This window comes from Lynx rufus, unplaced genomic scaffold (genome assembly GCF_022079265.1).
Source record: "Lynx rufus isolate CCGP_SWC_20201006 ecotype Redwood Valley unplaced genomic scaffold, mLynRuf1.p SCAF_10, whole genome shotgun sequence".
Lineage (NCBI taxonomy): Eukaryota > Metazoa > Chordata > Mammalia > Carnivora > Felidae > Lynx > Lynx rufus.
In genome coordinates, this window is record NW_025814824.1 from 62368123 (window position 1) to 62391074 (window position 22952).

At 37.0% G+C, this 22952-nt stretch overlaps 1 protein-coding gene across 2 annotated transcripts in view; it reads left to right on the forward strand.

Annotated features, from left to right (window-relative positions):
- The window catches only part of INVS (inversin), a 157123-nt gene that overhangs the window by 10345 nt on the left and 123826 nt on the right, over window positions 1-22952 (forward strand). Inside the window, exon 3 of one of the 2 annotated variants that reach the window (XM_047067004.1) lies at window positions 9000-9166. In XM_047067004.1, coding sequence (XP_046922960.1) covers window positions 9000-9166 — 167 coding nt within the window. Of the gene's footprint in view, window positions 1-8999; window positions 9167-22952 lie in introns of those variants that run through there. The other variant, XM_047067012.1, reaches the window with a different exon arrangement.

Sequence of the window (22952 nt, forward strand, 5' to 3'; positions counted from 1 at the left end):
CTATGTTCTCTCTATTGTTTCCATGTTGCCTTTATAACAATAAGCGTATAGTTTTTATTTTTTTACATTTATTTATTTTGAGAGGGAGAAAAAGGGACAAAGAGAGAACCCCAAGCAAGCTCCACATTGCCCGAACCCATGAACCGTGAGATCATGCCCTGAGCCAAAATCATGAGTCAGACGCTTAACCAACTGAGCCACCCAAGTGCCCCTAAGCAAATAGTTTTTTTTATTTTTTTAATATTTATTAAAAAAAATTTTTTTGATGTTTTTACTAATTTTTGAGACAGAGTATGAGCAGGGGAGGGGCAGAGAGAGAGGGAGACACAGAATTGGAAGCAGGCTCCAGGCTCTGAGCTGTCAGCACAGAGCCTGACACGGGGCTCAAACTCACAGACTGTGAGATCATGACCTGAGCTGAAGTCAGACACCTAACCGACTGAGCCACCCAGGTGCCCCAGTGTTTATTTATTTTTGAGAGAGAGATCGAGCATGAGCTGGGGAGGGGCAGAGACAGAGGGAGACACAGAATCTGAAGCAGGCTCCAGGCTCTGAGCTGTCAGCACAGAACCCGATGCAGGGCTCAAACCCACAAACCATGAGATCACGACCTGAGCTGAAGTCGGATGCTTAACCGACTGAGCCACCCAGGTGCCCTTGGTTTTTAAATGACCACAAACGCCTTCCCAACATTGTGGCAATACAAAAGGTGTGATGTATGAAGTGGGCGAAAGCAGATGAAACGCATCTTTGATGCCACACGCAGGTAACATTTTATAACAAGCAAATAAAAGGTTAATAAAGAATGCTGGGGGCGCCTGGTTGGCTCAGTCGGTTAAGCGTTCGACTTCAGCCCAGGTCATGATCTCATGGTTCATGAGTTCAAGCCCCGCATCAGGCTCTGTGCTGATAGCTCAGAGCCTGGAGCCTGCTTCGGAGTCTGTGTCTCCTCTTTCTGCCCCTCCTTAGGTCACGCTTGCACTCACTCTCTCTCTCTCTCTCTCTCTCTCTCTGTCAAAAATAAATAAACTTAAAAAAAAAAGAATGCTGGATTTGCTCGTGTCGGACAGTGTGGCACAGTAGCTGTTAGGTAGCAGCTATCACTGTAAGTGACAGTCATATCTTCTAACTGCTAAGTTGGAGCTCTGGTTTCTGCACGTACCAACCCATTAACCATCCAGACTCTTCTGCTTCAGCTAGCCTTAAAATAACTGCATGCTGTGGAACGGTGGCCTTCCAGTCACGGTCCCATCTCAGCTTTCTGAGCTATGTTCAGGCTGAGCACATGCAGAATGCCAGCCCCCGGTAAGCAAGCACCATTTGGTCATGGATTAGAGGCTATCTCCACAGTTGCCAGAGTAATTAAAACAACAGAGCACACTAGCCAGCTGCTTTCTATCTTAGCTGCTCCTGGCAGCAATTCAAATTTAAGTGCGCTGCTGTAGAGTGAATATGAGTTTACATCCCAAACCCTACATGTGTGCAACGTATTGCAGTTACCAAACACTTCCAAACAGGAAATTATTTCACTCAAACATCAAAATAAGCTGTTGTGCAGACTGGACGGGTATTGGCTGAATGCTATAATTGAGAGAACTAAAGAAGGGGGGATGGTAGGTCAAGAAAGGTGCAGGCCTCTCTCGCTTATTATTCCCTTTTAGCCAGGAAGCTCAGAACCTGATAGGATTCCCGTTACTCAGAAACTAGCCATAGAGCCGCTGTCCCCTAAAGCAACTCAAAACAGGACCTAAATGAAGCTGAATGCTGCTTTTCTAATCAGGAATAGGGGATACATGCTTTCAGACTCCTCAAATACACAAATTCTGCCACATAGGCAGGCACAACATACTGGATGGTGGCCACATAACCCAATTAAATCTTCTCTGTCGGCAAGTGTAATAACCAGTCACGCAAAAACAAGTATTTCAGGGATTGAAGAGGAGGCTTGAAGTTTCCCTGTACCTTACAGAAGACTTGGGAAAAGCATAGCAATTGGCCTAAAGTTCTATATCCTAGGAGGTACAGTTACCTATTAACCCCATGGTGTTGACTTCACTTTGGCCCTAAGAAGCCTAGTCAGGTAGCATTATCCCAGTACATGATGATTGCCTCCATTTCTGAACATGTGTTCTTGTGACCACAGTTCCCAAATCTTCTCCCTCAGTAACATGTCCAATGAGAAATTAAACCTGAATTACCATCATCTTGCTAATCCTACATACTGCTGTCTTTGCTTAACACTGGAAGCCAATACAGTGGCAGAGAGTGCCCTTCCATCATGAAAGACAACTAGAGACTGGTCTTGTTTCGTATTCTCTAGAAGTATCATTTTAACTCCACCAGGGCTCAAATGATAAAAGGAACATGCTCTACCTATAATATGGTTTAGTTTTATTAATGAGTTTGGGTTTAAGTGAGTCCTTATCTATAAATGCAGTGATAGAATCTCTGGAAACTTCTGGATTAGACATTAGACATTGTGGAGGGAATAACACCCAGCACTGTGTTACCACTCAGCACAGGGGCTTCTATTATCAGATACGGTGAATCAGATGCAGAAGTTGCCTCTGTCTCCCAAACTGAGGTTCTGAAAAAGAACACCTACCTCCTCTAGGAGTTATACACAAATTGTAAGTCTCTTTCAGATCTCAGAAGCGATGACCTCTCTTGCTTTATTACCAGGATACATGGAAACGTGAATCAGCAAAACAAGTTAAAAAACTATAAAGTACTTCTGGGTCCTAACACATCCAAGATTTAAATATATATTGAAATATATTTATTTATTTATTTGTTTATTTATTTATTTATTTTTATTCATTTTTGAGAGAAAGAGACAGACAGAGTGCGAGCGGAGGAGGGGCAGAGAGGGAGACAGAGAATCTGAAGCATGCTCCAGGCTCTGAGCTTTCAGCACGGAGCCTGACGCAGGACTCGAACTGACAAACCACGAGATCATGACCTGAGCCGAAATTGGGCACTTAACCAACTGAGCCATCCAGGTGCCCCTATACTGAAATATTTAGAGCTAACACAGTAGCTTAATCTCAGGCACAAACCAACTAAAACAGAAGTGTGACACCTTCTCTTTCTTCTCCTAGCATTTATATTTCCCTTCAAAAATATTTCATTTGAACAGCTTTAGCAGAGTTTATGCCAAAGCACCTTAAAGTTAACTGGCTTCCCTCATTTTCAACTTGTATGTGGTTACCCTCAACTTATATATGAATACCTGATCGTTGTCTGTGATGAAAGTAGGAAATTTTTTTTTTCACTTAAAGTACATGTCAGGAAGTATCTTTTGTTGTTGTTTTAAAGTAAACTTTATTGAGGCATAATACACTAAATACAGTAACCCCAATCCTTGCTACTCTAGAGTTACTTAATTTTAACAAATATGTAGTCATGTAATCACCACCATCAAGATATAGGCAAGTTCCATCTCACCCCAAAATTTCCCTGTGTCCCTTTATAATCAATCCGTCTTCACATCCCAGCCCTTGTAACCACTGGTCTGTTTTCTCTCCCTACAGTTTTATCTTTCCAAGTATGTGGTGTAAATGAATACCATATGCATCCTTTGAAACAGAGTTCTTTCACTTAGTATAATACATTTGAGATTTTTTCCTGGTTGAGTAGGTCAGTAGTTCATGCCTTTTTATTACTGAGCAGTATCCTACTGTATGGATGACTACAGTTCTTTTGTCATTCTCCACTAGAAGGGCAATTGGGATATTTCCAGTTTTTAGCAATTATGAATGAGACTTCCTTAAATGTCCAAATACAAGTTTTTATGTGAACATCAGCTTTCATGCTTTTGTTTCTCCTGAGTAAACACCTAGGAAAGAGATTATTGGGCCGTGTAGTAAGTCTGTGTTTAACTTAATGAGAAACTGGCAGTTTTCTGTAGTGGCTATACCATTTTGAACTCCTACCAGTGATGGCTGAGAGTTCTCATTGTTCTGTATCCTCACCAGTGTTTGGTATTGTCAGGTTTGTTTATAGTTTTGGTTTTGTTTTAACCATTCTAATAGATGTGTAATGGCATCACATCATGGTTTGAATTTATATTTCCCTGTGTATTAATGATGTTTGGCATCTTTCTACATGTGTATTCGGTGAAATTTTTCTTTAAAACTTTTACCCATCTTTTAATTTCATTATCTGCCTTTTTATTATTCAGTTGTATTTTTTTATTATTCAGTTGTAAGAACTCTTTTTTTGGGGGGTGTTGAATTTTATAAGTTCTTTATATTTTTTGGATACTAACCCTTTATCAGATATGTCATTTGCAAATATCTTCTCCCCTTCCATAGATTGCCTTTCAGTTTTGTTGGTTTATTCTAGGTAGAAGACTTTATCAGATATGTGTTTTGCAAATATTTTCTCCCAATTTGTGGCTTGTCTTGCCGTTTTCTTAACAGTGCCTTTCAAACAGCATTTTTAATTTGGGTGAAATCCAATTTATTGATTTTTTTAATGGATTGTTCTTTAGTATCGTGTCTAAGAAATCTTCGTCTAACTCAAGGTCACAGAGATTGCCATTTTTGTTTACTTCTAAGAGTTTTATATAGTTATAAAGGTGTTACATTTAAGATTATGATTCACTTTGAGATAATTTTTGTATATGGTGAAAAATATAGGGAAAGTTTTTGGTTTGTTCATTTTTTTAGTTTTGTGTATGGATGTCCAGGTTTTCCCAGCACCATTTATTAAAGATTATCCATTGGTTTGCCTTTGCACCTTTGTCAAAAATCAACTGATCATATACGTACAGAACTGAGTCTGTTCAGTACTCTCAATTCTGTCCTATTGATCTAAGTGTCCTTTTTCGGCCATTTAACTTAAATTTGAATTTATGGGCATAAAATTGTTCATAATATTTCCCTATTTTCCATTTAATGACTTCAGGCTCTGTAGTGTTGTACCTGCTTTCATTTCTGATATTGGAAATTTCTGTCTGCTCTGTTTTTAATGATCACTCTGATCAGAGATTTATCAATTTCAATGTTTTGCAAGAGCCAACTTTTAGTTTCATTGATTTTTTTCTAGTGTTTTTCTAATTTTAATTTCATTGATCTCTGCTCTTATCTTATTATGTACTTCCTCTGCTTGATTTGGATTAAATTTGGTCTTCTTTTTTTAGTGCCCTAAGGTAGAAGTATAGATCATTGATTTGAACCTATTGTTCTATTGTAATACAAGTATTCAATGCCGTATATTTTCTTCTAAGTCCCCTCATGTGTAGAGTATGAACCTTACAACAGTACTTTTATTTTCATTCATTTAATTATGTTTTTTAATTTCCCTTGAGATACTCTCTTCATTATCTGTGTGATGGATTATCTGTGTGATGTTTAATTCCCAAATATTCAGTGATTTCCCATTATATTTCTGTTATTGATCTGTAATTTAATTACATTATTGTCAAAGAATATGCTTTGTATGATTTCACTTCTTTCTTTAAAGTTTATTTATTTATTTTGAGAGAGAGAGAGAGCGAGCAAGCACAAGAGGGGGAGGGGCAGAGAGACGGAGGGAGAGAGAGAATCCCAGGGTGGGGCTCAAACTCCTGAACCTGAGTTCGATCATGACCTGAGCCAAAATCAAGAGTCGGACACCCAACTCTTTGGTGTCCTGAGTGACCCAGGCACCCCTGTATGACTTCACTTCTTTAAATCTGTTAATGTTTGTTTTATGACCCACTATATGGTCTATTTTGGTGAATGGTCCCATCGGTGGGTTGTTTTTTTGTTTTTTTGCGGGGTTTTTTTGGTGTTTTAAAAGGTTATATATGTGGCTGTTGTTAAGTGACATGATCAATAAATATCAGTTATATCCTGCTGCTTTAATGGTATTCAGTTTTTTTTCTGTCATCACTGCTTTTCATTTTAGTAGTTCAACCAATTATTGAGAGAGAGAGAAGGGTATTGAAGTTACCCATTATAATTGTAAATTTTTCAAATGTTTCATTCACATCTATCAGTTTTTGGTGCTTCTATTTTGAAGCTCTGTGATTTGGTACATACACATTTAGTACAGATTGTTATGTATTCTTGGTGAATTGATCCCTTTATCATTATATAATGTTTCTGTTTGCCCCTGGTAATTGTCTTTGCTTTGAAGTCTATTTTACCAGATTTAATATCTGATATTAATCAGCTTTCTTTTAATTAGCACTTATATAGCATATCTGTGCTCATTGTTTTACTTTTAATCTACTTATTATATTTCAAATGAGTTTTTTTATAAATAGCATATAGTTGGGTCTTTGTTTTATATCCACCTCTTTTTTATTGGTGTATTTTTTGTCATTTACCTTTAATGTAATTATTGGTGTTAAGATTTAAGATTTCTAGTTTATTATGTCTTTACTGTTTGTAAACACTGTTTTCCATTCCTGTTTTTTCCCCTTTCCTGTCTTCCTCTGAATTTCTTAAATGTTTTTAGTTTTCAATTTTAATTTATATGTAGTGGGGCTATTTGTAACAGCTTTATTGAAATTTGCCATACATCCATACCATACAATTCACCAATTTAAAGTACAATTCAGTGAGTTTTATATTCAGAGCTGTACAAACGTCACCATGATTAATTTTAGAACAACTTTATTACTCCCCAAAGAAACCCTGTATACCCTTTAGCTATGACCCCTCAAATGCCTGCCTTATTTATTCCTCAGCCCAAGCAAGCACTGGCTATAGAATTCTTGTTTGACAGCTCATCTCCACCCTTACCCCCAACACTTGAAAAATGTTCTGTCAATAGTTTCTCATGAGAAATACATTGTGACTTGAATAGTTTTTCCCTTATAATATGTTCTTCTCTCTGGCTGCTGTCATGATTTTTTTCTTCTTTAGTTTTCAAGTTTTGATTATGATTGACTCAGCATGGATTTCTTGGGGTTTATTCTGTTTGAGTTTTGCTCAGCTTTTTAAATCTGTAGGTCTGTGTCTTTCATCAAATTTGGGCTATTTCCAGCCATTACTCCTTCAAGTATGTTTTTAGCCCTTCATTCTTTTTCCTCTCTTTCTGGAACTCTGGTGATATGAATGGTAGGTACTTTGTTATTGTCCCATGGAGCCCTGACATTCACTGATTGTTTTTGTTTCTGTCTTTTCTGTCATTTCTTCAGATTGCATAATATTTACTGGTCTGTCATCAAGTTCAGTGATTCTTTCCTCTGTCATCTCCATTCAGTGAGGTTTTTATTTTAGTTATTTTATTTGGTTATTTACTTGTTTATTAAACTGTTTATTATTCTGAAATTTTCATTTGGTTCATCTTTATATTCTGTCTTTCTTTGCTGTGACTTTGTATTTTTCCATTTGTTTCAAGAATGTTCATAATTGCTTGTTGGAGCATTTTTATCATAGTTACTTTAAAATCCTTGTCCGATAATTCTAGTATCTATATCATCACAGTATTTGTGCCTATTGATTGTCTCTTTTTGTTTAATGTTTTTCTGGCTCTTGGTTTATCTAATAATTTTGGATTATATCCTGGACATTTTGTGTATTTTGTTATGAGACTCCGGATCATATTTAATAATCTCCTATTTTAATAGACTGACAGTCTGTTTTGGTTTAGAATGAACTTTCTGTTCCAAAATTGTGGACTATGGTTCAAATGTCATGTTAGTTTCCATAGCTCTTACAGGGATCTTCTGGTCTGCCCTACGTGTGTGCTACCCAAGCTAATTTAGAACCTCGACAGTATTCTACCCAGAGTTCACTTCTCAAAACTTTGGCTACTTTGATTCTGGTTAGTTTGACACATGGACTGCCCAGAGTTGTTTATGACTTCATGCACCAATTTAAAAAATTGCTTTCTCCAGCCTCTTCCTCTCCATAATCCTCCCCACTGATCTAGTTGGAAAGGGCTAAGATACTACGTCATTGCTATCCTTTTCTTAATGCAGGGCATGATGGTTTATAGGGCTCCTCTCCACAGTCTCTGCCATGCCTAGTAGGGGGGAAAAGAGGTACAGTTTCTTTCACTGTATGTGCTTTGAGTAGAGCAAGTATAATCAACAGGGTTGAGTCTCCCAGGGCTACCCTATTCCCAATCCTGGAGAGAGCAGGCTTCCTGGGGAATTTTGTATCTACCCATTGGTGTTTCTGGTTGTGGGTTACTTTAGCACCCAGGCTGTCTTTAGAAGGAAAAAAAAAAAAAAAAGGAAAGAAAGAAAGAAAGAAAGGGAAAGGAATACAGGGAACTCACCATTAGGTTGTTCCCTGAGTCCCACAGTCCCTAGTTTGTCTCCTTTTCTCAATCTTTCATGTATTTTGCCTGGGTTTTTAGTTGTCATTAAAGGAAGGATCAGGGTAGTATGCACTTGCTCCATATTGTAATGGGAAGCCAACCATGATTCAGTTTTGTATCCCTTGTAAAAGCATACCACAACATGTAGTGTATGGTCTACACAAAAGAAAGGAGTGAGAGGGGAAAATAAGTAGCTCCGTATCTCACAGTGGTAATTCAGCATAACATGGTAGTTAAGAATATGGTCTTTATTTTTTTAATATTTATTTTTTTATTTCTCAAAGAGAGAGAGAAAGAGAGAGTGAGCACAAGCAGGGGAGGGGCAGAGAGAAAGGGAGACACAGAATCCAAAGAAGGCTCCAGGCTCCGTCAGCACAGAGCCCGACGCAGGGCTTGAACCCACAAACTGTGAGATCATGACCTGAGCAAAAGTTGGATGCTTAACTGGCTGAGTTATTCAGAAGCCCCAAGAATATGGCCTTCAGAATCAATTATCAGTTTGAGTTTTAGCTCTACCTACTTTCAGTATAATATAAACTGGTTCCTTAACTTCTCAGAGTCTCAGTTTCCTATAATATGGGGGTAGTGATATCTGTCTCATCGGGTAAGTAAAAATGGCATATATTTCATGCTTTTAACACAAAGCTTGATAATAAAGTTGGCAAATGTATTCCTAGTTATACTAGTAATAACAACAACAATTACCAAAGACCACTGTTTTCTTATACTCATAGGAAACTCTGCCCTTAAAGACAAAGAAGATCAATTTGGGAGGACACCACTCATGTACTGTGTGTTGGCTGACAGACTGGATTGTGCAGATGCTCTCCTGAAGGCAGGAGCAGATGTTAATAAAACTGACCACAGCCAGAGAACGGCCCTCCATCTTGCAGCTCAAAAGGTGAGAAGTTAAATTCCTTTGAAGTGTAAACCTTTTGTGAGATATTTGTACATTGATTAATGGGACTATGGAATAGACAGATGGTAAAGAAATCACAAGTATGTGACTCTTAGTTCCATTTGTTCTCTCTGGAAGCAGTCTACACTGCAGAGAATAAAGCACAGATAATCATGAGTGGCCCTATTCACTTATCTGCATTCCTTAAGCAATGGAATTCATTTTATGATCTAAGATTAAGTCAGGGAAAAGGAATAAAAATTGTATGTATACTATGACAGACCACATTACAAATCGATTTATGCATAGGGAAAAAGCAAAAAGCAAAGACCAAAAAGAAAAACACTAAGAGGGTGCCTTGGTGGCTCAGTCAGTTAAGCGACCAACTTCAGCTCAAGTTATGATCTCGCAGTTTGTGAGTTCGAGCCCCATGATGGGCTCTGTGCTGACAGCTCAGAGCCTGGAGCCTGTTTTGGATTCTGTGTTTCCCTCTCTCTCTGCCTCTCTCCTGCTCACGCTCTGTCTCTCTCAAAAATAAATAAACATTAAAATATTTTTTAAAAAACACTAAGATATTAACAGTGGTTGAGTTTTAACATTGGTAATATGTATGAATTTTGGTACTTTTTACTGTTTAAAAATTTCCCCCTCACAACTATTAATTATCTTTTACAACAAAAAGTTGCAGTCTCTCTTAAAGTATGGGCATTAAGCATAAAAGAAATTTATTTTCTAAATGTATTTCACCTTTTTAAAAATCTAAAACTGTATTGCCAGTATAAATAATTTCAGGTTTGTTAAAGACATTGTCAAGAGCTGAGATTTTTGAGATTAAACATATCAAAAAATTAAAATGGGAAGCTTATAAATTTATTTAAAGACTTCTTTATCTGAAAATGATTTTTCCCTCTGTAAAATTATGGTGTATAAGATATATTTCCAGTGCCTGATATTTTTCTTTTTGTTATTTTAGACATATATTTTTGGAATAAAAAGCAATAAAAATTAGCTAGATCCAGCAGAAACTATTAGAGTTATTTCCCATTAAAAAATGTGAACCAGATATAGCTGATTAATTGAGGGGTTAGAAAAATACCTTTTTCATTAGTTGACTACATAAAAAGAGACTGACATTAAGAGATACTACTGAATATGCTAGTTATATGCTGTGATCAGTTAGGTCTGTCAGGTTATTCCCAAAGTTATTGCTCTTGAATTTGCTTTTCATTATAGTAATTTTTTAAAAAATCTCCCTCATTTTCAATTTCTGTTTTAACTACTGTTCAGGTATTTGTAACCTTTCACCTAGGCTTGTCAGCTGTAAAAATTATTCACTCAGGAGAGGTGACTCCATTTAACTTGTTATCATAAAAAAGTAAACATTTCAGATTGGAAATAGCCCTAGTATTAAGAATTTGATACACTTTAGATTTTTCATTGTGGTTCATGTAGATTTAAAACCCAACTTCAAAAATGTAGGTAGCTTCACATCAAGTGGGTCATGTGAAAAAACTGGGGGTTTGAGTCAATGAGCCTACAGCCATGTCATCTTTGTAGAGGTGTAGCGTGACAAAAAAGGCTGAGAAATTGGGTTAGTTATAAGTCTTCACAAGGTACAGTGCATTGTTTTCTTTTGCTTTTTGTTTCTCCTTTATTTTTTCTTTGTTTATTTTGACAGAGAGAGGGAAAGAGCGAGCACGGGGGAGAGGCAGAGGGACAGGAAGAGAGAATCTTAAGCAGGCTCCATGCCTAGTGCGGAGCCAGAGGTGGGGCTCAATTTCACAACTGTGAGATCGTGACATGAGCTGAAATCAAGAGTCGGATGCCAAACTGAGCCAGCCAGGCACCCCACTCCTTTATTTTTTAAATTGTGACTTTCTACAGCATCAAAGAATAAATAGAACTATATTTACATGTCACAATTTACATAGCTGATTTCAGAAATAGCCAGTTTCGTGGTCTTTTGACTATCTGATAATTATACATTTCCTCCTTTTCCCCCTTTCTCTGTGTTGCGGTTTGTTTTTGCATATTTGTCAAAAGCGGAAGTGTATCTTTAGGCTATACTAACACTAGTAGAATTTCCAGAACAAGAGTGGTCATAATTCTTTAATATTCTGCTCTGTCCAGATCAAAACTGGGTTTTGTGTTTGATTTTGTGCTTTATGCAAAAGCACCATTATTTTTCAAAATCAGAGCTAGTATAGATCAGGCAGGAATAAGAATGTGAAGGATCTAGAAATAATTTTCAAAGAATAGTTGGAGATGACATGACCCAGGTCACACCTGGGACACCCTGCCTCTGAGCAGATACAAACACAAATTTTCTTTAGAGCAAACATCTTCACCCCAAACCAGGATTCTCCCATATTGCATAGACCAAACAAGATCTCACAGTGAAAGATCACCAAACATTTGAGGAAGGAATCTACCACGAATGAGAGTCAAAAGAAATGATAAACAGATTTATTCCCTCAGAAACCGATATTGGTATCATTAGAAACACCATGTAAAATAACCATTGATGGAATGGTTAAAGATAGAAGAAATCAGAAAAATGAACAATCAGTAAGAGACTCTCATGACTAGGCATCAGTTCTTGCCATGACCACTTATTTTAGAATAACCTATCCACCAAAAACATTTATAAAAACTGAACAAAATATATGTACATAGTTTGAAGGCATTGTGAGCAGTCAGCATAAGCAGGATCTAAGAAATTACAATCATTCGGAGAAGAGAATCATGGGAAATGAACACCACATTTATCTCCTTCAAGGCATCTTCCAAAGTAGGACACAAAAGAATACAACCCTAGCAGGAAGTGATTATCTTATGAGGCTGAGAAACCACAGGTAGAGTCTGGAGTTAGCAGTTGCTAGAAGGTGAAAGGGCAAAATCCTGGAGAGGAGGGAACCGCAGAGAAAGAACTTGAAAATCTGGGTACAGATTTTTTGCTAATTGTTAGCAGATTCCTAATCTGTGCTTGTGCTGGGCGAGGCTCAAAGAAACCCAGCAGTAAACAGCAGCTGGGAGACCAAAGAGCTAAGCAGAGATTGTTTTAAAACTGTCCTATGTTTTCTTTCCTGTGTAAGTCTTTGGTACATAACAAGTTGATTTTTGTATAGGGATCTATTCTCATTTTAAAACATATGAATAACTAATTGTCCCAGGATGACCTAGCTCATTAATTTTTAGCCAATTAGTGTCTGCTGTGTTCCAGTGCCAGGCTTTTATACTGTGTACCTCCAATCCTTTTTTTGTTTTGTTTTTAATTATGGTTTTTAAATAAAGAGTCCTAGGGCACCTGGGTGGCTCAGTCAGTTGAACATCCAACTCTTGATTTTGGCTCAGGTCATGATCTCATGGTTCACAGGAGCAAGCCCCACATCAGGCTCTGCACTGACAGCATGAAGCCCACTTGGGATTCTCTGTCTCCCTCTCTCTCTCTCTCTCTGCTCTTCCCCTGCTCACGTCCTCTCTCTCCCTCTCTCAAAACTTAAATAAATAAATGAATAAATAAATAAATAAAGGGTCCTGAATACGAGGGAGCTACTTAGAAAATTTAAAAATGAAAGTTACACCATAATAGTACTTTAGGGAGACAAATACGACAACTAAAGCTCTTTTGGAAGAGGAAGAGAGAGGAGGTACATAGAAAGTTATTACAGTTCAGGCCAATAGAGAGGAGGAGTTTGGTCTAAGAGATATATTGTGGAGGTAGAACTGTTCATCCATTCCATAGTTGCCAAATGTCTACTATGTAGTCATGATTATGCACCTAGAGAGAATATAAAAAAATGAATCACATATGTCTTGGTGAAAAAGTACTCTCCATACTGATACCTATTAAACTTCATTTGTCTTTGTTTAGTCACCCTCTCTGATCTATCAGATATCAAATATTCTTCTCAAGGCTTGTCTATCCCATTCGGTTCTGTTATCTGTGAACTCAGAAGTGTGCTATTTGCATAATCATCAGTATTCATGTATATGTGCATGAATGCATTCATTCAAAATATATTCAAACTGTTACTGTGTAACAGGTGCTGTGCTAAGGCTTTGGAATACAAAGATGAAAGACATGATTCCTGCTCATAAGTTGTCTACAAAGATCGTTAATAAAGATACCAAGTGATAATTAAAGCTGGCCTTAGATATAAAGCCTTAGATATAGATATAAAGGTATCTACCTTTTATATCTAAGCATTTTATAAAGTATCAACAGCCATACCATGTAAATAGTCATTTATTACTACTGACCTGAAGATCAACCATTCTCATATGTTATTTACTATCTTTTTGCTTTTTTTGTGATAGTGACCTAATTATGTATCTTTCATTAGGTTGATTAGTAGGAAAAACTCTTGTTCCCATAGCATGTTGTTCATGTCTCCATTAGAGCCCCATTATCTTGTACTGTAATAATTGCTCACTTGTCTCTTTCCCACTGGACTGGATCTCCAGGCAAGAACTTTGTTTTCTTTATTTTTGAATCCCCTAGAACCTAACACAGTGTCTGACCTGTCTTGGCCGAATGAATGAATATACTTTGGATTACTTATATAGAAAGTCATTATTAATACAAATGCCAGACATTTTGTTTATTAGAAACATTTATCCGGTTTCAGAACACATATGTGGGAAAAACTTATTGAACCGTGCTGATTGGCTTACTTACTTTGACACATACTCACTTCTCTGGAAACAAATTGCTGTTTGTCCAAGCAGCTAAGAAAATGGTACCCACAAGAATAAAATTAATCTCAATATACTGAACATCTGTACCTAATTTATTTTTCATTTGTACCCTCAGTTTAATCCAAGAAGGCAATCAGTCATACCTTTTCTGGGTTTCTCACAAAAGATACCTAATTGTTAGAAATGTTTTCCTCCAGGGAATCTGCTATTTCTCTCACTTCCACAGATACATTTGTTTGTTAATAAGGATAAAAAAAGTCTTGGCAATCTTATTAAATGTTAATAGTTATGCATTTTTAATCTTCCAGGAGGTTATTAGTTTTGTTTCGAGAAGATTAAGACTACCCACTGAAAAATATATCATGTTAAACACAAAAACTAAAGAAGCTTCACACTGTGGTTGTGTTGTGTACGTATATATGTGTTTTTTTAATTCACCACATAATTCTCAATTCATCCTTGAAAACTGAATATTAATTTTCTGTTTTCAAGATAGGCTGTTTCCAGGTTAATGACTTAAAATAATTAAAGGAGAAGAATAGAATACCTCTGAAACTTTTCAGGAAAACTTAATACCAAGTAACAATATTAAGATATTAGATTCCCTTACTTTATACACACTCATTTAATACACAAACACACCAAACAGTCCATCTCCCAGTCTCCCGGAACTCCGTATCCCTGTGTGTGCGTGTACATACACATACATATACATACTTCTGCTTAACTCCATGCCTACCACCGATCATCATAAATTTCACTTACCTATTTCCACCCAACTAATGCTGTTAGTTCCTGTCTTAGCACAATTCCTGCCATTTAAAAAATATTCAGCTAATGTTTGTTTAATGAATTTATGAATGAAGGAATGAATCGATAAATTCGAACACCAGATAAATTTATTATGAATGGTATGGTCTCCAAAACTGTTGAAATTTAAACTGGTTGTTATGTTTATTCCTTTTCATTGTCCACCCCAGCCCCATATAATTTTGTTAGTGGTATTTTACAAGACTCTGTGAGCTTAACTTCCCATCAAATATCACTCTGGTATGCCTCAATTTCTTCATCTATAAAATGGGATAATATACTTCTCCCTGTCTGCTTTATAGGAATGATGTGTTCTTAGATAGAAAGCATTTTGGTTGGTAGAGAAATATACTAAGACTGTAGGTTATCAATATTATCGCTATTGGTCATACTGCAATATAGGTATAAACTTCATAGTACTCTTTAGGAATCAGTAGATGTCAGAGATAAAAAGGTCCTTCAGTATCTTCTAGTCCCAATCTGTTATTGGACGAAGAAATCGGGTCAATTCTCCTTTCAGTTCTCTTTTTTAACAAATTACTCATCATTCTCTTTGCCTTTGCATATACCCGAATGTTTTTTGTCTTATTTTTAAGCTACTTTTTAAAAGTTTTTATTTAAATTACAATATAGTTGACATACAGTGTAATACTAGTTTCAGGTGTACAATATAGTGATTCAACACTTCCATACATCACCTGGTGCTCATCACAAGTGCACTCCTTAATCCCCATACCTATTTCACCCATCCCCCCACCCACCTCCCTCTGGTAACCATCAGTTATATATTATGACTGTAACCATCATATATTATGGCTGAGTAATATTCCATTATATATTTTTTTTCTTTTTTTTTTTTCGTGATATCTTCTTTATCCATTCATCAGTCAGTGGATATTTGGGCTGTTTCCATAGTTTGACTGTTATAGATAATGCTGTTATAAACGTCAAGGTGCCAACAGACTCATGAAAAGATGCTCAACATCACTCATCATCAGGGAAATGCAAATCAAAATTACAGTGAGTTATCACCTCACACCTGTCAAAATAGCTAAAATTGACAACACAAGAAAAACAGATGTTGGCAAGGATGTGGAGAAAGGAGAACCCTCTTCTACTGTTGGTGGGAATGCAAACTGGTACAGCCACTCTGGAGAACAGTGTGGAGGTTCTTCAAAAAGTTAGAACTACCCTATGACCCAGCAATTGCACTACTAGGTATTTACCCAAAGAATAAAAAAATACTAATTCAAAGGGATACATGTACCCCAATGTGTAAATTAATTATTTAAAAAAATTTTTAATGTATTTTACTTTTGAGAGAAGGAAGGGGAGGGGAGGGGCAGAGAGAATGAGAGAGGGAGACACAGAATCTGAAGCAGGCTCCAAGCTCTGCGCTGTCAGCACAGAGTCCCGATGCAGGCCTTGAACTCACGAACCACAAGATCGTGACCTGAGCCGAAGTCGGACGGTTAACTGACTGAGCCACCCAGGTGCCCCAAATTAATTATTTTAAACTTACAGATAAGAATAGAGAATCATATAAAAATACTCAGGTAGCCTAATACCCAGAAGAGATAAAACTGAATATTTTTTGTTTTTGCTCCAGATTTTCTTTAATGAAATAAAACATTATAGATTCACTTGAGGTTTTCTGTTTATCCACCCAAATCCCATTCCCCTCTTTTCATGTCTCCTCGGTCTATCTTAATTTTGGTGGTTTCAATCCCCATGCATATTTTTCTACCTTTTCTTTATAGGGATATACCCATAATCAATATTATTTCACATGTTTAAAATCTTTATGTAAGTGGTATTATATGATATGTGTCATTCCCCAACTTGCTCTTTTAACATTTATGCTAATGATTTTGAGGTATATGTTGAAACACGTAGCTCTGTTCGCAAAAGATTATATGCAGATTCTGAAAGACACGTGAAAAGGTGTCCAACATCATTACTAATTAGATAAGCGCAAATTAGAGCCACTGTGAGATACTACACAATCATTGAATGTCTAAAATGAAACAGTCTGATAATACCAGTTGGTGGAGAGGATATGGAACAAGTGGAACTCACAAACATTTTTAGTGAGAATGCAAATTGATTAATCTACCCTAGAAAATGGTTTGATAAACCTGAACACACACACACACACACACACACACACAATCACCGCAATTCACGTTCCAATCCCAGTAATACCGAAGAGAAATAAGTGCCTCATTCTACGAGAAGGCATGTATGAGAATGTATGTGACAGCTTTATATACAATAGCAAACATTCTTAGTAGTACAAACCTCCCAAATGCCTAGCAACAGACGAATGGGTAAATAAACTGACGTATTCCTACAATGGAGTACTACACAACAAAAATAATGAACTACTGATACATTGCACCATGTGAATAAATTTCACAGATATCATGTTGAGTGAAAGAAGTCATGTATTTTTATGAATTTTAAGAACAGGCAATACTTTATGGTGATTCAAATCAGATTCATGGTTACCCAGGATATAGATATTGACTGAAAAGGGGCATAAAGGAAGCTTCCAGGGATACTGGAAATGATCTATATCTTGATCTGTGTGTTCATTACATAAAAAGTTCTCAGTCTGTATACTTAAGATTTATCTACTTTATTGTTTATATGTTCTGCCTCGATTTAAAAATTATTTTTGAAAATGGAAAGATGTCCAGAACTTGATGAGTGTTATTTACAGCATGTATTATTTATAGCATATATTATGTGGGATAAAGAAGAATGGAATCAAGAATAGTTCCTGATATAAACTTTGAAGCACTCTGGCCACATTTCCCCAGCCTTAGCTTCAGAAGCTCTGTGAAAGCCCTGTATCTAGACTCTAACCCAGTGGTTCTCAAATTTGAACATGTATCGAAATGACCTGGATGCTTCTCTGTAGTTGTATTCACTCATTAGCTCATCTTAACATAATTTACTAAGTGCCCACTCTACCACACATTATGTAGTCAGTAGATACCTGAAGAGTAAGCAAATGAGGTTTTGGCCATTGGGATGCTTCTGGAAGAAGGCACCAAAAGACATCTGTGATGCCCGCATTACTTAGGAATGTAGTAAGTCTGAGTGTATGAAGCCCTTATATTCTGGAATCCTAATGATCTCTCAAGATCTCTGGGCTGAGATGAGTGATGTTAGACAACTCTCGTAGTTTACCCCATTTGACTTCACCCCTAGCTAGGCGGCCTTTTCCGGGCAGGCAGAAAGTCCCAGTCTGAAGAATCTTTGCTTCAGTATATTCCAACTTCTGAGGTTTCCAAACACACTTCAAGCTCATCTTCCTCGGAGTATTTAGACACTATCTCTGAACCTGCCTTCTGGTGTTCCAGTTTAGAAACTGATTTTAGATATTTAGGATCATACACTCAAGAGCATTCCAACCAAATTCAGAGTTGGTCTGCTTTTAAACAAATCTGAGAACTGAAATTAAAACCTATCTGTCCTTTAATACTTTGACTATCCTTAATGTACGTCTCCTTGCATGGATGATATTTGTAGTCATAAGGAACAGCACATCAACAAATCTTGATTGAAATCACTACTTTGAATTTTTCTAACATAATTCTAATGAGAAAAAAAATTCATTTAGTTTCATGGTGGCTTTATAGCAGTCAGAATAGTTAAATATTATCTATTTTTCTTTTTTTTAAGGTTTTTAAAAATTTATTTTGAGAGAGAAAGCATGCACACAAACAGGGACGGGCAGAGAAAGAATTCCGAGCAGGCTCCACGCTCAGCACAGAGCCCGATGCAGGTCTTAAACTCATAAACCACGAGATCATGACCTGAGCCAATATCAAGAGTCAGACGCTCAACTGACTGAGCCACCCAGGCACCCCTCTATTTTTCTATATAAGTAAACTGAGGTATAGTTTGATTGAATTCTTCTAGTTCACTCTGATACTTGTAGAGTCAGGAATTACTTTGTTTTTCTGATTCCCAGCTTCGTGTTCCTGATAATGTTCCATGGGAAGATAACTTACGTACTTTTCTGAAGCTTACTTTCTCAGACTTCTGGTTCTTCTGACCTAGAGTCATTTCCAAATCTAGTTTCCCAGTCAAACCCCCAAAGAAGTGCCTAAGGTTTTCCCTCTCATGGGCCAGATTCAGAATTTAACCCAGAACTTCCACTTTTCAGTGCAGCATTTTCCCTCAATGTTATGACACCCCTCAAACACAGCAGGGCAGCCTTGCAGATTGTATTTTAAATCTATGTGGCTTGCCGAATTTTGTTTTGAACATGTTCCTGTCTCCTACAACCATGGTCATTTTCTAATCATCTTTATCTCTTCACTGACCCCCAGTTTTACTAAGTCATGAAAATGCAAGCATCTGCTTTCTATGAATAGATTAGAGATCCCCACAAGCCTAGATTCCCATGGAAACCAATCAAAAACTAAAAGGAAAAGAAAGAGTATATATTGAATTTCCCTGAGACCTACAGCTTGTTTTTCATTAGACTCATGCTGATTTCTTTTAAACTCTGGGCACAGGGCCAGTGAATATTTTTACAGCTGATAAAAAGGAACTTCAGATCCATGTACTTTCATTTAAACTTTTAAAAATTAATTTTGTATATAACATCAATTCCAAAGAAAATTTGAGCATTAATTTGATAATTGCCTCCTTATGCCATAGGATTATATTTGCTCATATAATTTTCTCTTTTTGTTTTTTTCCTTCTTATATTGTACTGTTCAGAAGAGAATGAGAGGGAATCAGGGGGTCTGTTATTCCTACAGTATGAATATTGTCAGCCCCTGGGCACAGCATTTTCCCTATAACCAATTATAGGGCTCTTTATACCTCATTTGACTGTTAAGCTTTTACAAAGTCCAAATAATCACTTACTAATATGATAACAGATATATAACCAAAATGCCAAAGTAAGGGGGATCAGGAAAGCCAAGGAGGAGATGACTGGGGAGAGTAGGGTGTAAATCTAAGTAAGGTAATCAAAATAGTTATCATTAACGTGGTGACATTTGAAACCAGACTTGAAGGAGGTGAGGAAGTTAGCCATGTGAATGGCTGAGGGAACTTTCTTTTGTTCCTGGCAGAAGGAACAAAGCCTTAAAACAGGAATATGCCTGGGATGTTTAAGGAATACCATGGGGGCTAGCATGATTGTAATGAGTGAGCTAGGTGGGAAAGCAGTAGGTAATGAGGACATGGAGAAATGGTAGCCAGATCTTACAGGGCCTTTGGACCATTGTCAGGAATATGTTTTTACTCTGGATGAGATGAGGAGGCATTGGAGGATTTTGGGGAAAGGAGTGACCTGATCTGACTTATATATTAATGAAATAATCATCCTGGCCCAAATAATTTTCTGCAGACTTACTATTATCCATTCCTTTAGTCCTTCTTCATATATGCTCTCAAGTCTCCTTCCCATCCTGATCCCTTTTACCATATATGCACACAGGTGCCTAAATCCCCCTGAAAATAAGACACCTAGAATAGAATACAATGCCAGTCTGATGAGCACAGAGTATGCCATGATTTTCATCATTGACATTTTAACAACCAAATGCAGTCGATGTCTCAAAACCTCTAACTTTGCTTTATGCTTACTATTGCATAAACTAATCCTGTGGTTTTTGGACCCAAATGTAGCATTTTATTGTATCCATATTTAATCATTCCTTGGAACTTCCCAGACTTATTTAGGTAGAGTTTACCATTCCTTTCTCTGTTCCTCCAGTACCTTGTATACTCACCCACTGTTATGTCACCTATCCCACCGAAAGATATTTATTTGTTTACACATTTTATTTCCTCACCAACAATGCACATCTTCATATCAGCAAGAGTGTGATAGTCATATTTTTTATTACCAGTGCCTCGTACTTAATAAATACTCAGTTAATGGCTGGTGAATTGAATTGGGTTCATCATACAACTTGTTGAGGTCCTCTTGATTCTTGAGTCTGTCATTCAGTATAGTTGCCATTTCTGCTCCAAATGAGTCACCAGAAGTCTCATCCTAATCTTTGATATCAAAATAGATCCTGTGTGCGGAAAAGCTTAATCACTGAAACACTACTACTAAAATTAACTTCAGTGTAAAGGCTTGTTGTATTCTTTCTTTCTACTTGTCTAAATTGTGTCATCTGTGGTAATTAGGCTTCTTGAAAAATTTTATTTACTCTATCAGAGTCTACTTGTTCGCCATTCCAATTCTGATGAATAATTCACTCATTCATTTGTTCAACAAATACAGTTTGAGTGTTTAATCTGTATCGTGTTGCATTATATGTCTTGAAATATTTAAATTCAACTTGTGTCTAAATATTTAAAGTCTTTCAGATTCTGAATCATCATAAAGTTAACATTTCACCAATAAAACTCATTTTTAAGAAATTTATTGAGTATACTCCATTTATCTCAAACAATTTTAGATTTTAGAAGACATTGTATTTTGTAAAATTTCTTTTTCAAACCCTTTCAATCTCTGTCATTTATCAGACTGATTCTTTGCAAAGCATTTGTTAGGAATTGGAGGAAAATTCAGACTATACTTTGAAGTACTGACTGTAAATTTCTAACTCTGTATGTAACTGGTCATTTTCAATGTTGTGCAGATTGTAAACTAATACAATCTGTGGGAGTTTGTGTGTGTACATGTATATGTGCACAGAGGTGCATGCTTTACATTGTTATTTCATTGAATGGTAATGTGTATACGTATTACAAAATTAAATATACCATGAAGATTTACAGTGCATAATCTAAGAGCAGGGCAAAGCTTCTATCTGTAAATCAAAACACAGAAGTGATAGGAAAGGATGAATAAATATGGCCACATAGAAATAAGAAAGACTTTTCTCTCCCAGAAAATATCGTAAGCAAAGAAAAAGGAGAAAGACAAACCGGGAAACAATATTTGCAAGTTATGTCACTAACAGAGGGTTAATATCCCTCATATATACAATGGGGAAAAAAGACCAATGACTCTATAAAAAATGAGCAAGAGATATGTATAGATAGTTCACAAGAAAAAGAGTTTGAGTAGCCCTTACATATGTGAAAAGATGCTCAACGTTGTTCATCCTAAGGGAAACGCAAGTTAAAATTATAATGAGGTGTTTTTCATGTGTCAGGTTGGCAAAAGTGGAAAAGTTTGACAGAGTACTCTGATGAAAGCTGTTCCTGGAGGGAACAAAACAGTACAACCTCTGTGAAGGGAAAGGTAACAATATCCAGCAAAAGTAACTAGAGTATGCACTTACCTTTGACCCAACATTTCCACTTCTAGAAAAATACACCGGTAAAAATAAGAAGTGATGTCTGCACAAGGCTATTTAATTGCAGCGTTATTTGTAATAGAGAACGCATGAAGGGAAAAAAGAGGAGGACCACACAATGTAATGCTATGCAGCTGTAAAGAGTAATGAAAAATATTTCTATATAATATATTTTGTAATTTTATTTATTTATTTTGGGAGAGAGAGCGAGTGGGGGAAGGGTAGAGAGGCGGGGAGAGAAAGAGAATCCCAAGCAGGCTCCACACTGTCAGCACAGAGTCCGACGTGGGGTTCAATCTCACAAACTGTGAGATCATGACCTGAGCTGAAATCAAAGAGTCAGGCATTTAACCAAGTGAGCCACCCAGGTGCCCCTCTATATAATATTTTAAAACAACCTCCTGGAGTGAAAAGCATGGAATTTTATGTACGGTCCATCAGAAGTGGAACTTACAATGCAGGTGACAGTGGACAAGCTAGACTTGGAGTGCCTGGGGCTGAGAACATCCCTACGATGGGCAGAAAATGAAAGAAAGCCCAGCCAGAAATCATGGGAGGTATCCCAGCCACTGGAGCTAAAGGCAACCTGGAGTACAAAACATGCTGAGCTGTGGGGATGAGGGAAGGAGGTAATCTGTCAGTGAGACCTCAGCCACAAAGTTGAAAGAGCAGGTAAGGAATGACAGGACACCATTCCATGGGAGAATCACAAAAGACAAGCTGGAAGAAATTTGGATACTAGGTGGGTTTTTAAGTTAGCACTGAAAGAACAGAATTAGGGCCTCAATGCCTAAGACCATTATACTGTTGAGTGGAGAGATGAATGGATGGATGGATGGATGGATGGATGGATAAATAGGCATCAATTTGCTAGACATTAAGGTACAAGATTGAGACTAGATTATAGGAGCAAGGCAGAAAACTGAGTTACACTGTCTGGATCACAACATGAAGGCATCCAGGTTGACTTAACCCTCACTGATCTC